General features: G+C 45.7%; 1 protein-coding gene across 3 annotated transcripts in view; it reads left to right on the plus strand.

The window, feature by feature from the left end:
- ADAM19 (ADAM metallopeptidase domain 19) overlaps positions 1-14,928 on the plus strand; it is an 88,591-nt gene that overhangs the window by 69,344 nt on the left and 4,319 nt on the right. For 2 of the 3 annotated variants that reach the window (XM_082623589.1, XM_082623591.1), the window contains 8 exons: positions 1,130-1,238; positions 2,453-2,657; positions 3,394-3,471; positions 3,586-3,694; positions 4,730-4,874; positions 5,929-6,013; positions 6,302-6,526; positions 14,690-14,842. In XM_082623589.1, the coding sequence (XP_082479715.1) occupies positions 1,130-1,238; positions 2,453-2,657; positions 3,394-3,471; positions 3,586-3,694; positions 4,730-4,874; positions 5,929-6,013; positions 6,302-6,526; positions 14,690-14,809 (1,076 nt within the window). In that variant the 3' untranslated portion in view covers positions 14,810-14,842. The remainder of the gene's footprint in view (positions 1-1,129; positions 1,239-2,452; positions 2,658-3,393; positions 3,472-3,585; positions 3,695-4,729; positions 4,875-5,928; positions 6,014-6,301; positions 6,527-14,689; positions 14,843-14,928) is intronic. The other variant, XM_082623590.1, reaches the window with a different exon arrangement.

The raw sequence follows: 14,928 nt of genomic DNA on the forward strand, positions 1-14,928 counted from the left end.
AGAAGGCAGTGTTCTGCCTAGTTCCTTGATGCTTTAAATTCTCAGAGTGGGTGAGTGGGTAAGAATAATCCAACAGAAATGGCAGAGGATGGAGACAGAAAAGGAAATGCAAATGGCCTTAAGCTATAAGCAAATTATAACAACTATGGGATGGGATTTTTTTCATGTATCATATTGGCAAAGACTGAAGAATTAATATAATGTAATAATAATAATACTATAACTGTAACAACAAGAACAATAATAATATAGTTGTGGAGGGTGTGGGAAAACAGGTAGGTACAAACCCAATGGAAAGCTGTTTGGAGATACCAGAATTTTAAGTGCACCTGTCATTGGGCTCATCCAAACTACTCCTTGGGGATGTATCCTACATTTGTACTTGCACATTTATGTGAAGAGAGATTTACAGTGATATTCATTGCAGCATTGTTACTGATACCAATAACAACCTATAAATCCTTCAGTAGGGACCAATTAAAGTAATTCTGGTACCTCCATACGTTGGGACACTATACAGCTGAATAAAAGGAGGCAGCTCTGTATGTACTGAATAAAAAAAAAAAACTCTCGCCATAAATTAAGTGAAAAATGCAAGATGCAGACCAGTGAATAGCCTATGCTGCCACTCTTTATTAGATAGATTATCTCTAGAAGATACACAAGAATTGTATCTAGACAGTAGAGATAAAATTATCTTTAGAAGATACACTGTTAATTAAGATTGCTTCACCAGGTTGTAGGAAAGTAGGAACTGGAATGACTAGGTAGAAAAAACTGAAAGACATGCTTTATTCTTTAAAATGCTGTGCAGGTATTACCTTTAGTAAAAAACCTGAAATGGGACAGGGCTTCTTCATTAGAGAGAAGGCTTAGCACACAAACCTCTCACGGATATAAAACCTCAATAAGGTATAAAGAACTGATGTAAAACCTTTTTCTATGAGTAGGTCTTGAGGAGGTGGGGGTCGAATAACTGATAGGGGTAAAGAAAGAAAAGGCTGAATATTCCCTCCCCTAAAACCTTCTTAACCTTCTGATTTTGCCAAGGGCTAGCTCTGCCCTTTGGGGGCTTCTGACTTCTACCAACGTTGGCTAGTGTACTGATAAATGTTTCTTGCCCACCCAGGAGCCCGGCCTGCTCCTGATCTCTGCTTCGAGAAGGTGAATGTGGCAGGGGACACCTTTGGAAACTGTGGGAAGGACATGAATGGGAAGCACAGGAAGTGCAACATGAGGTGATGACCATAGGGCAGACCCCATGAGATGAGGGTGAAAAAGCAATTCCTGCTCTCTCCTCACTCCCGCCCTCTCAGCAGCTTGGCTGGCCCCAAACTGGGTCTTTAAATAAATCTGTTCCAGGCCCTTTTGGCAATGTGCCATTCAGCCCTAAGGAAGTCAGAGGGAGGGCGCGGATGGCAATGCTTCCTAGAAAGCTGGTCCGACCTCCTTCTGGGACCTTCTTATAGTAGGGCGGGGCATCAGCCCTCTTGGGTCATTTCCACAGGGTACAAATTATACCCTCATCTGAATAGCCTGTTATTCACCCATTCATTCATTCATTTCAAACATCTATCCATCCACCCACCCACCCATCCACTATCTATTGTGGGTCTACCATGTGCCAGATACTGTGCTGAGTACATGGAACGTAACAATACAGTGTAATAATGGAAATGTTAGTGGGTTGAGGTGGTCTCCCAAAGGAAGTTATGCCTAAGCTGAGATTTGGAGAAATTATCCAGTTGAAAAGGATGGGGAATGGCGCTGGTACCTGGGAAGAGTGTACCAGGCAGAGAGATGAGTAGAGAAAAATTCTTGGTAGGAAGAACTGATAACAATTTGATATAGTTAAAGTATAATGTTGGGGTGCAGTGGGGAGGGGGCTGCTGAGAAATGAGCCTAGCTAGTTAAGCAGGGACCAGATCATGAGAAGCCTCGAATGCATGGCTAGGGGAGTTTGGACTTTGGCTTGAGAGCAGTTTGGAAATTAGACTCCTATAGGGCTAGACTGGAGGCAGGGAGACAGTTTCCTGGTGTCCAGGTGAGAAAGGATGGTGGTGTGAATTAGAGTAGGTATATAGGAGGGAGGGAGTATGGGAAGTCGGGGATGACACCAGGCTTCTGGCTGCAGCACTCGAGTGCATGGGGATGCAAGGAGCATAAGGGGGCAGGTTGCTCAGGTCAGGCAGTTGTCCTTGCAGTAAAGAGGACTTTCCAAGGCCAGCTCTCTGGCCCCGATTTGCTTGGGGATAAGGATCTAGCATCCTATCCTAGGTCTCAGTCCACATGGGGTCTTTCCTGCTGAGTCCCTACAGCACACTCATTGCCCTTTTGCCTCTCCCCCATCCAAGCCTGCTGTCCTGGTCAAGAAAGATTGAAGCTCTTTGGTGCCCCAGCTTTTCCCCTGCCTCTGATTCCATCTCCTTCCCTCCTTCTCTCTCGGGCCCAGAGATGCCAAGTGTGGGAAGATCCAGTGTCAGAGTTCTGAGGCCCGGCCCCTGGAGTCCAATGCAGTGCCCATCGACACCACCATCATCATGAACGGCAGGCAGATCCGATGTCGGGGCACCCACGTCTACCGAGGTCCCGAGGAGGAGGGTGACATGCTGGACCCAGGCCTGGTGATGACCGGGACCAAATGTGGCCATAACCACGTGAGTCCCTTTCTCCAGCCTCACTCAGTCGCTGGGTTGCAGTGACTGAAGTGTGAATCTGGAGCGAGGGTGCCTGGGCTCAAGTCCCAGCTTCCCTAACCTCTCTGGCCCTGTGGCTTGCTTCCTTTATTAAGCATGTTAGTAAGAGCAAGACCCACCTCATAGAATGTTATAAGGATTAAACGAGATAATCCCTGTAAACCATTTAGAAGGCTAGCTATTATCTCTTTTGTCCTCATCATTAATTATCTTATGAGTTGAGAAATGGACTAGACTAGGAGTCAGGGAAGCCTGGGGAAAACAATGGCCACGTCTCAGAGTTAACTATGAGAATGATGTTATAAAAAACATTTGAAGCACTTGGTATACTACCTGGCACAAAGTAGACAGCTGTCACCATGGTCATTATTTTTAAGTATAATATTTCAATTAGTGCATATTAATATACAATTAAGTAACTGACATACCACCAACATATAGTAATATAGAGTGGAATAACACATATTTATTAAAAATATAATATTTGGTTTTTTCTCCCTAATCACACAAGTGATAGCAGAATTTAGTTAACTACCATCCTGTCCTTGGCTTTTTAGGTGGTTTTTAATTTTTCACAGTAATAACCTGAAGTAGGCTGCCTTTTTGAGTCCCATAAGTTCTGAGTGCAAAACCCCAGTCTCCTAATTGCCAACCAGTGTCCCTTCCGTTGTACTGAGTGGCTTCTTCCTCATTACAGATTTGCTTCGAGGGGCAGTGCAGGAACACCTCGTTCTTCGAAACAGAAGGCTGTGGGAAGAAGTGCCATGGCCACGGGGTACGCGTGCCTGGGGTTCCGGGGCTCCTCTGCCATGGTGTCTGAGGGGGCAAGGCCCTATGGGAGGCCAGAGCTCTCCAGGGTGCTGACGCCTCTGCCCTGCCCTTGCTCCAGGTTTGCAACAACAATCAGAACTGCCATTGCTTCCGGGGCTGGGCCCCGCCCTTCTGCAACACCCCGGGCCAAGGGGGCAGCATCGACAGCGGGCCCATGCCCCCCGAGAGTGAGTGCCCGGCCTGTGTGGGCCTCTGCCCACCTTTGTGAGGAGGGGTGGGTGCCATGGGGGTGGGTGGCATGATGCAGAGAGATAATGAGTCAGCATCACTATCCTGATTCTGTAGATGAGAGAACAAGAGGGACCGAGTGGGAGGAGCGGCCCAGGCTAGCAGCCTGGTGTGGGGCTCAGCCTCAGTTGCTCTTCCTCTCTCCCTTCTATGGAGGGGCATGGTTCTGCTTAGGGAGAGATTAAGACAGACCACAGGTTACTGAATAATCACATCCTTTCTGGGGGGCGGTGGTGGCGACTACCCCTTCTTGGCTACTTAAAAATAATCATGAACCTAGGGCACATTATAGTGGTTCAGATCTCCTTGGATGAACAAAGCTTCAAATGAGGAACCAGAAACTCAGAAAATGTTACAGTTTTTTTAGTGGAAATCTAAGGGATTCTAGCTCTTTGGTTTCCAAGCTTTTAAAAAGTAATAGAGAACTTTTTTTTTTTCAAGGAAGAAACCTCAACATATAAAACATAAAAGTAGTGTGTCACTGGTCTGTATATATTTTGTGCATTTAGATTTATAATTTGTGAGAACATTGAGGCAGTTTGGTGAAACCAAATGTGAAATTGTGGATTATGTGTGAAAGTTCTAGTCTTAGATCAATCTATGACTCTCAGTGTTTTGTGTTGGTTGCTTTGTGTCCAGGAACATCATGATTCAGGCTGAAAACTAGTGGTAAATAATAATAGAGCTGAAACTCCTTGCCTTAAAAGGCATTCTCTTCCATTAGGCAGAAGTGGCCGGAGAAGCTTTATTATGAGATCTGTGCCAAGCAAGTTGACCTGGTTGTTGAAGCTAATAATAGTGGCTTCCCAGTGGGACATAATGTGTGTTTTTTATTATAGTTTTTAAGTTAAAGTAAGTAATGCAATGTAAATGAAGATCAAATATCTGAAGAGTGTCAGGAATACATTATTTGAAATCCACAGCTAAAGCTCAGACCACTTCTAAGTCTTTCACTTGGGTTCTATTTCTGGAAGGTGCTGGTCCTGCAGTAGCCGGTGTGTTTTCGGCCATCTTTGTGCTGGCAGTCCTCATGCTGATGTATCGCTGCTGTAAACAGAACAACAAACTGGGCTACCTCAAGCCCCTAGCCCTCCCTTCCAAGTTGAGGCAACAGTTCAGGTATGACGGGGTGCCGTGAAGGATTTGGGGTCCACTTGGAGATCACAGAGCTTTCCGTAAGCAGTACCTGGTGAAAAAGGTGGTGGTGGTGGGTCTAATTCGGGGAAGGCAAATGCCAAGTACACGCCACTCTCTCCACTGCTGCCATGCTCCTTGACCGTGGCAGACATTACTAGCTGATTTTTATTAATAAGTAAGCTCGGCTGAGCCTGGTCATCACTTCAGAATCCTTCTCAGCAGAATGCCCCAACCAATTCAAGTTGGAATAGAAATGAAATCTCTTTGCTAGCATGTATCTAATTGATTTGCTCCCCATTTTTTTTTTTTCCTTTGCGGTACGCGGGCCTCTGCTGTCGCCTCTCCCGTTGCAGAGCACAGGCTCCGGACACGCAGGCTCAGCGGCCATGGCTCACGGGCCCAGCCGCTCCGTGGCATGTGGGATCCTCCCGGACCAGGGCATGAACCCGTGTCCCCTGCATTGGCAGGCAGACTCTCAACCACTGTGCCACCAGGGAAGCCCCTGCTCTGCATTTTAAAGGGCAGGAAACTGAGGCAACAGAGAAAAACTGACTAGCTCAAGTCAATCACAGGGGTGGCTGGACATCAGCTCAAGACAGAGTAATTTTTTTTCCTAAGCGATTCATTCCTTTGGATATTGAAGGTGTATAGTCTCTGAGTCCTCTATTAAATGACACTTTTTCCGGAGGGGATTTTAAATCCCAGGTCCTCCTGGAATGATGCCTGAGGGAGATTGGTTGATGGCTGGTGACATCCTCGTCTTCTTGGGGGAGAAAGGTCTTAAAAGGGTGAAGCAAAGGTGCTGAGGAACACTCTGCTTTGTATGAGGCCAGTTGTCTTTCCTTGGGAGTTTTCCATTGGCCACCGTCTCCATGCCTAGGGAGCTGGGGTTCAGGAGGACCCATCCCACTTCCACCAGAGCAGACTTGGGAAGACTGAGCTGCTGTCGGCCATGCCTCGGTCAGAGGGGTGTCAGGCACTGGTCCTCAATGAACAACACCCCCTTTACTCTTCCTCTCTCCTTCCTTGTTACTAGTTGTCCCTTCAGGGTGTCTCAGAACAGTGGAACTGGCCACGCCAACCCAACGTTCAAGTTGCAGACACCCCAGGGCAAGCGAAAGGTAAGGGCTTTGCACCATGAACTTTGCTGCTTTAACTTTGTCCCTCAGGACTCTGCTAGATTTTCCTAAGCGCCTCTGTGGGCCCACGGGATTGGTGATAAAAGACACTTTCTTGGCTTGAGAGATGGTCAGCTGGTTCTGCCATCCCCTAATGACTTTAAACGTTGCATCTGACCTCTGGGATCCTAGGCCTCTGTGCATGCCAGTGAGACACACAAGACCACCCCTGAGTTTTTAAGTGCATTAAGGGTTCCTGTGTCTCAGGTGTTCCTCGTCTTATGCATACAGGTGACCAACACCCCTGAAACCCTACGGAAGCCCTCCCAGCCTCCTCCCAGGCCCCCTGCGGACTATCTGCATGGTGGGTCCCCACCTGCGCCATTGCCAGTGCACCTCAGCAGGACTGCTAGGAACTCCCCAGGGGCCGGACCCCCAGTAGAGAGGAAAGAATCATCCAGGAGGCCTCCCCCAAGCCGGCCAGTGCCCCCTGCACCAAAGTGCATCCTCTCCCAGGTAAGTGGTTTCTCAGCAACCCTGGGCCGGGAGCATCACTCTTCAGGCCATCAGCCATGAGGAATGACAGAGGCTGGGAAGAGGGAGCTTGCTGACTCATGGGCTGGCTGCCTTTTCTGCATTCTGGTAGATACAGGGCACACAGAGTGTGAGGGTGATGAGCATGAGGAAATACACTACCGAGGACTTCCTCCCTGGTTGGCCTCTTCTGTGACAAGCCACTACCCACCTTCCACCCCAAATGTTAATGTTCAGCTAATGTTTCAGTTCCCCATGGTCTTTTTTCTCTCCTCTAGGCCTTTGCAAATGCTTTTTCCTCTGCCACATATACTTCCTTTTGCATGGCCAGCTCTTGTTCATCCTTAGATCTCCTCTTAGATGCCACTTCCTCTGAGAAGCTTTCTCTGACCCCCAAGCCTGAGTTTGGTGCCTCTGTACTTCTCTCATCATAGTACTTATTCCACCGAATTGTGCCTCTCGGTATCTTGCACTAGTCGGGAAGTCTTCCTGAGGGACGTACAGTGATGCCTCGCTTGTCTGGGAGGCTGGTCAAGGGGCCGGGCCTCTGGGAGGGGTGAGTAGGGGCTGGGCTATCCCCCCACCACTGGTGTTCTTTGGAAGCAGAGCTGCCTGCCCAGCAGTCTGTTCACTCGGTGTGTCTGTGCTCTGATGGCTCCAGCTCTACCTTGAAAGACTGACAGGGAGAGAAGAGGGAAGGAGAAAGGGAAAAGAGCAAGAGGAGGAGAGACGAGGAGACGGAGGGTGCGTTAGCCTCCTTGGGCGGCCAAAACGGCACAGACTGGGTGGCGTAAACAACAGAAAGTTATCTTCTGACAGTTCTGGAGGCTGGAAGTCCAGTAGGCTTGGTTTCTTCTGAGGCCTCTCTCCTTGGCTTGCAGATGACTGCATTCTGCCGTGTCCTCATACGCTCCTTCCTTTGTGTACGTGCACCCTGATGTCTCTCTGTGTGTCTACATTTCCTCTTATAAGGACGCCAGTCAGACCGGATCAGGGCCCACTCTAACGGCCTCATTTCAACATAGTCCCCTCTTTAAAGGCCCTGTCTCCAAATACAGTCACATTCTGAGGTACTGGGGGTTAGAGCGGAAACCTATGAATTTTGGGGGGGGGCACAGTTCAGCCCATAACAGAAGGAAAGAGGAGAGAAAGGGAGGAAGAGGGGAGAAAGCAGCCACGTGCAGACAGAGGTGTGGGAAGAACAGAGGTGGAGGAGGAGGGAGGCAGCACTCCATTGAAACCACTGGTCCTAAAACACCCGCACTGGAGGCTTGGTCAGTGGAGATGGTGTCAGCCTCACCCCAAGGTGCCGAGCAGTAGGTTGGGGGAGGGGTCTCCAGGGGCAGTGGACTCCAGCTGGGGGAACGGGAAGCCTGGAGGCTCCCTGTCCTGCCCTGACTCCCACTCTCCCTGGTGGCTGCTGGCAGGAATCCAGAGCCCAAGAGGGCCACCTGGCCGGTGGGAAGTATCCCAAAACACAGATGCCAAGCATGGCTTCCGCTGGGCCCCGGGCCCAGATGGGGGTTTCTCAAGGGTGGGGAGTGGGAGGCAGCTTCTCTGAGCAGGCGGCAGGGATTAAATCGGGGCGCCGCCCCCTTCCTCAGAACCATTCCAAGAAGAGAGTTTCTGCTGCCCTCATTTTCGGTGTTGGGTAGCTGTGTCTCACGGGGTTGAAGGGGCTACCCCAAGGTGGCGGTTTGTAAGTGGAGTAGCCAGGACTTGCACCCAGGGCTGACTCCAAACCCTTCACCACCCTGTGGGTCAGGTCCTGGCTTAGGCCCTGGAGTCCAGAGCTGAGATACCACCTGCCCTGGGGGAATTCACACTCTCCAGATCTCAGCTCCACCACCTCCTAGCTTGGTGACATGGACCACTCTGGAGAGGTGGAGGGTGAAGCTTCGTAGCCTCTTCTATTCTCTCTACAAATGTGTATGAACTTCTACTCTGTACTAGGCAGTGGTTAGCAAAGCAGATGCCATCTCTGCCTCACAGAGCTCACAGCTTGCTAGGAAAGAGACTGGTATACATGTAGTGACCGTAGTAGTAAGTGCTATGAAGGAGAGGTTCAGCATTCTTACAAAGAGAGTTATGGGGGACTTAGCCTGGGAAATCTGGGAAGGCTTCCCTGAGGAGGTGACATTTGAGCTGAGACCTGCGGGGTGAGCAGGCTGTGAGGGGTGGGAGAGGTTCTTGGACCAGGGACCTGATGGTAGGGAAGTTTTGTGATGGAGAGAGCCCGCAGATGGAAGGAACTTCAAGGCCCCTTTGCCTGGGGCCCATGGAGATATGATGAAAGGCTGGACAGCCAGGGGAAGCCAGACTGTGCCATAGGCATAGACTAGGAATTTGGTCTGCATTTGATGGGAACAGGGCAGTGGTGGAGCATGGGTGACATCTACAGGGAAATTTCCCTACAGGTTTGCCATCTACAGGGATCTCACTTTGGGCTACATTTAGGCAAGAGGGAGGCACAGTGCCTGGGAGGGTGCCCAGAGATGCTTCTGAGACTATTAATCTTCCATTGTTTGACCTGGGTGAGGATTACATAGGTGTGTTCACTCTGATGACTCATCTGGTTGTATGACTCATTTCTTTTTATGTATATTATACTTTAATTAAAAAATTAGTTTAAAGAATGAAAGGCTCACTCTAGCGGCATTGTGATCCGAGGGATGAGACTGAGTGCAGGGGTTACAAGTTTAAACAGCATCCAGAGGAGAGGTGATGGTAGCTTGGAGTAGGGGGTGGTGACAGCAGTGATGGGGTGAAGTCGATAAGGGCTGTGTAGAAGAGAAAATAGGGGAACAGTTGCTGATAAGGGTTGGGAGGGGATGACAACCACCCCCCCCCAAAAAAAGAAACACACACGCACACAGCTGCCCAGTGTCTGGTTTGTGCAGCTTGACTGATGGAGGTGCCACCCCCTGAGGACAGGAGCAGTGGGCCAGAGCGGTTCAAGGACAGTTTCTGCCTCTGGAAAATAGTGCTGGGTGAGGCCCCTGGTAGAGCCAAGCTGGGTCAAAGCAGACGTGGCCAGTGGCATGACCCTGCTCTGGGAGGCCCAGTGTTGCCATGCTGATGAGGCTCCTGCCCAGATCACCCGCCCTGCGTGTGCACTTGCACACACACAAATTGTTCGTTTGGCACAGAAAGCAGCCAAGGGAGCACAGCATTTCCCCACGGCATCCTGACATCTGCCCCCAGCTGTTGCTTCCCCGAGAAGGTCTCTGTCCTGGCCTCCAGCAGCCACTGATCTGACAGCTGTCTGGGCTGGAAGCGTGTGGGATTGCATTGTCCTTCCGGGAAGGGATGGCGCTGGACAACGTGGCACTTTGGTCATGAGAATCTGCTGCTCTTTTTTCATTTCTGCTGTCACTTTTCTGCTGGCTGAGAAGCTGCTTTCAGAAGATCTCTGATTTACTCCCACTCTCTCCCCATGCTTGCCTTTGAGCCATTTCTATGCTTGCAAGTGACCTTCTCAGGAAGGGGGGCGATCCAGGACAGTAGGCACTGGAACTCTCACCTGTGGAATCAGCTTCTCTCTTGCACCCCACCACCTTGGGGATCTGTGGGTGGTGGCATGAGATCCATTCTTTGCCCCTTAAAATTTTTTTTTGATCACAGAATAAATATAGTTATTTAAATTTTTTTACAGGTGCAGAGTTTTATTATTTTTTCAGTTAATACGTGTTGAGTGCTTACTGTATAGTAGGCACTGTTCTAAAGCTTGAGCTGTATCACTGAATCAAACAGAAAAGGACCCCTGCCCCTGTTTCTGGTATAGTGGGGGATGGAGAGGCAGAAAATAAAAAATAAGTAAGTTGTATAGTATGGTGAAATGGGATAAGTGATATATACCAAAAAAGAAAAAGTAGATTAGGATAAAGGGGTCTGGGAATGCTGACTGGGGGAGTGTTGCAATTTTTAAAAATTGAAGTATAGCTGGTTTACAGTGTTGTGTTAGCTTCTGGTGTGTAGGAAAGTGATTTAGATATATATATATTCTTTTTCACATTCTTTCCGTTATAGGTTATTACAAGATACTGAATGTAGTTCTTTGTGCTATAGAGTAGGTCCTTGTTGTTTATCTCTTTTATATATAGTAGTGTGTATCTCTTAATTCCAAGCTCCTAATTTATCCCTCCTGCCTCTTTTCCCCTTTGGTAACCATAAGTTTGTTTTCTAAGTCTGTGAGTCTGTTTCTGTTTTGTAAATAAGTTCATTTGTATAACTTTTTAGATTCCACACATATAAGTGGTATCATGTGATAGTTGTCTTTCTCTGTCTGACTTACTTCACTTAGTGCGATAATCTCTAGGTCCATCCATGTTGCTGCAAATGGCACATTCGCTTGTATATATATACCACATTTTCTTTATCCATTCATCTATCGATGGACACTTAGGTTGCTTCCATGTCTTGGCTATTGTAAATAGTGCGACTATGAACATTGGGGTGCGTGTATCTTTTTGAATTAAGACATGACACCATAAAACTCTGGATATATGCTCAGGAGTGGGATTGCTGGATCATATGGTAGCTCTATTTTTAGCTTTTTCAGGAACCTCCATACTGTTTTCCATAGTGGCCGCACCAATTTACATTCTCACCCACAGTATAGGAGGGTTCCCTTTTCTACACACCCTCTCCAGCATTTATTGTTTGCAGACTTTTTGAGGATGGCCATTCTGACCAGTGTGAGATGATACCTCATTGTAGTTTTGATTTGCATTTCTCTAATAATTAGCGATGTTGAGCATCTTTTCATGTGCTTTTTGGCCGTCTGTATGTCTTCTTTGCAGAAATGTCTATTTAGGTCTTCTGCCCATTTTTTTGATTGGGTTGTTTGTTTTTTGATATTGAGCTGTTTGTTTGTATATTTGGGGAATTAAGCCCTTGTCAGTCACATTACTTGCAGATATTTTCTCCCATTTCATAGGTGTCTTTTCGTTTTGTTTATGGTTTCGTTTGCTGTGCAAAAACTTGTAAGTTTGATTAGGTCCCATTTGTTTATTTGTACTTTTATTTCTTTTGCCTTAGGAGACTAACCTAAGAAAACATTGCTACGATTTATGTCAAAGAATGTTTTGCCTATGTTCTCTTTTAGGAGTTTTATGGTGTCATGTCTTATATTTAAGACTTTAAGCCATTTCACGTTTATTTTTTTGTGTGGTGTGAGAGAGTGTTCTAACTATTGATTTATATGCGGCTGTCCAGCTTTCCCAACACCACTTGCTGAAGAGACTGTCTTTTCTCCATTGTATATTTTTGCCTCCTTTGTTGAGATTAATTGACCATAGGTGTATGGGTTTATTTCTGGGCTCTCTATTCTGTTCCATTGATCCATATGTCTGCTTTTGTGCCAATAACACAGTTTGATAACTGTAGCTTTGTAGTATTGTCTGAAGTCTGGGAGGGTTATGCCTCCAGCTTTGTTCTTTTTCCTCAGGATCGTTTTGGCAACTCTGGGTCTTTTGTGGTTCCATATAAATTTTATGATTATTTGCCCTAGTTCTGTGAAAAATGTCATGGGTAATTTGATAAGGGTTGCATTAAATCTGTAGATTGCTCTGGTTAGTATGGCCATTTTAACAATATTAATTCTTCCAATCCAAGAGCATCTTTCCATTTCTTTGAGTTATCTTCAATTTCCTTTGCCAATGTTTTTTATAATTCTCAGCATATCAGTCTTTCACTTCCTTGGTCAGATTTATTCCTAAGTATTTTTATTTTGGATACAATTTTAAAAGGGATTGTATTTTTACTTTCTCTTTCTGATAATTTTATTATTAGTGTAAAGAAATGCAACAGATTTCTGTATGTTAATCTTGTATCCTGCTACCTTGCTGAATTCATTTATCAGTTGCAGTAGTTTTTTTTTTTTTTTTTTTTGGCTGTGCTGCACACAATGTGGGATCTTAGTTACCTGACCAGGGATCAAACCCACACCCCTTGCACTGGAAGCATGGAGTCTTAACCACTGGACTGCCAGGGAAGTCCCAGTTGTAGTAGTTTTTGTGTGAGTCTTTAGGGTTTTCTATATATAGTATGTCATCTGTGTATAATGACAATTTTACCTCTTCCTTTCCAATTTGGATACCTTTTATTTCTTTTTCTTGTCTGATTGCTTTGTCTAGGACTTCCAATACTATGTTGAATAGAAGTGATGAGGATGGGCATCCTTGTCTTGTTCCATATTTTAGCGGGAAGGCTTTCAGCTTTTCATTGTTGAGTATTATGTTGGCTGTGGGTTTGTCATAAATATCCTTTATTATGCTGAGATATGTTCCATCTATACCCACTTTGGTGAGAGTTTTTATTATGAGTTTATGTTGAATTTTATCAAATGCTTTTTCTGCATCTGTTGAGATGATCATGTGAGTTTTGTCTTTTGTTGATGTGGTGTTTCACATTGATTGAGTTGCATATGTTGAACCATTCTTGTGACCCTAGGATGAATCCAACTTGGTTGTGGTATATGGTCTTTTTTATGCGTTGTTGGATTCAGTCTGCTAATATTTTGTTGAGAATTTTTGCATCTATATTCATCAAAGATATTGGTCTGTAGTTTTCTTTTTTGTTAGTGTCTTTGTCTGGTTTTAGTATCAGGGTGATGGTGGCTTCATAGCATGACTTAGGGAGTGTTCCCTCCACTTCAATCTTTTGGAAGTGTTTGAGAAGGATTGGTGTAAGCTCTTCTTTGTATGTTTGGTACAATTCCCCAGTGAAGCCATCCTGGAAGCCACTCCCTTTTGTTTGCAGGGAGTTTTTTTTTTTTTTAACGGATTCCACTTCACTTCTAGTGATCATTCTGTTCAAATTATCTGTTTCTTCTTGATTCAGTTTTGGTGGGCTGTGTGTTTCTAGAAACTTGTCCATTTCTTCTAGGTTGTCCAATTCGTTGGCATGTAATGGTTCATAGTATTCTCTTATGATTTTTTGTATTTCTGCAGTGTTAGTAGTTATTCCTCCTCTTTCATTTCTTATTTTATTTGGGTCCTCTCCCTTCTTCTTTGTGAGCCCGACCAGAGGTTTGTCGATTTTATTTATCCTTTCAGAAAACCAGCTCTTGGTTTTATTGATTTTTTTCTATTTTTTTAAATCTCTATTTTATTTATTTCCTCTCTGATCTTCCTTCTGCTGACTTTAGGTTTTGTTTGTTCTGCTTTTTCTAATTCTTTTAGGTGGTAGTTTAGGTTGTTTATTTGAGATTTTTCTTGTTTTTTGAGGAAGGCCTGTATCGCTGTGAACTCTCTTAGGCTGCTTTTGCTGCATCCCATTGATTGTGTATGGTTGTGTTTGGGGGTGTTATAATTTTAAATAAAGTCATTAGGGAAGGCCTTATTGAGAAGGGGGCAAAACATGAAGGTAATGTAAAAGCACAAAGGAAAGATTGTGCCACCCATAGACAATCAATATGGAAAATATGATTTCTTCTTTTTACAATTTTTATTTTTATTTGCACAAGTAATACACATATATGCTTTTGTTAAAAAAAACTGAATGTTCACTTGGACGACCCCTCTCCCTATGCACAGCCCACTCTGAACCTCTGACCTCTGTTATCAATTTGGTCTTCATCCTTCCTGACTTTCCTCTGTACCTTTGCATTTACATTGGTGGCGGGTAGTGGGGTGACTTATTTTCTCTAAACTATCCTGTATAGCTTATACTGCAGCTTGCCATGACTCTTGACCATCTTTCCACCTCAGCACGTATCAACCTACTTCATTCTTTTGAAATGCTGCGTCATATATCACTGTATAATTTTAGTAATTTGTCTGTTGATGGAAATTTTAGTTATTTATAGTTTCTTTTAGCTGTCACAAACAGTGCTGCAAGGAACGTCCTTGCAGTTTCATTTTTGTGCACCTGTGCAAATAGTTCTCAGAGGGAATGGAATTATGTATTAGGTCAGAGAACGATCATTTCTAATCTTAATAGTTACTGCTAATTTGCTTTCCAAAAAGGCTTTTTCCTGAGCATGTAAACATGTATGCACACAATTTCTTTTTAAATGGGACCATTCTTTTTAAATAGTATATCCCTTTTCTCATCTGCTTTTGACCTGTAAAATATTGAGAACATTTTCTTTTGAACAGGCCCCTCTGGCCTTTTGAGTGAGGCTTGTGGCTTTCTCCCCAGGATTTCTCCAGGCCTCGGCCACCCCAGAAGGCACTCCCGGCTAACCCGGTGCCAGGCCGCAAGAGTCTCCCCAGGCCAGGTGGCGTCTCCATTCTGTGGCCCCCTGCCTCTAGACCTTAGCAGACCCGGCCCCTGGCAGCGCCTGCCCCAAAGGTGAGTCTTCAGAAACACTCGAGGTAGAAGCTGGGGCAGAGGGATCCAGGGGGCAAAAATAGAGTTGAGGAAACAGACCAGTTCAA

Source organism: Mesoplodon mirus, assembly GCF_964341445.2.
Source record: "Mesoplodon mirus genome assembly, chromosome: 5".
In the NCBI taxonomy this organism is placed as follows: domain Eukaryota; kingdom Metazoa; phylum Chordata; class Mammalia; order Artiodactyla; family Ziphiidae; genus Mesoplodon; species Mesoplodon mirus.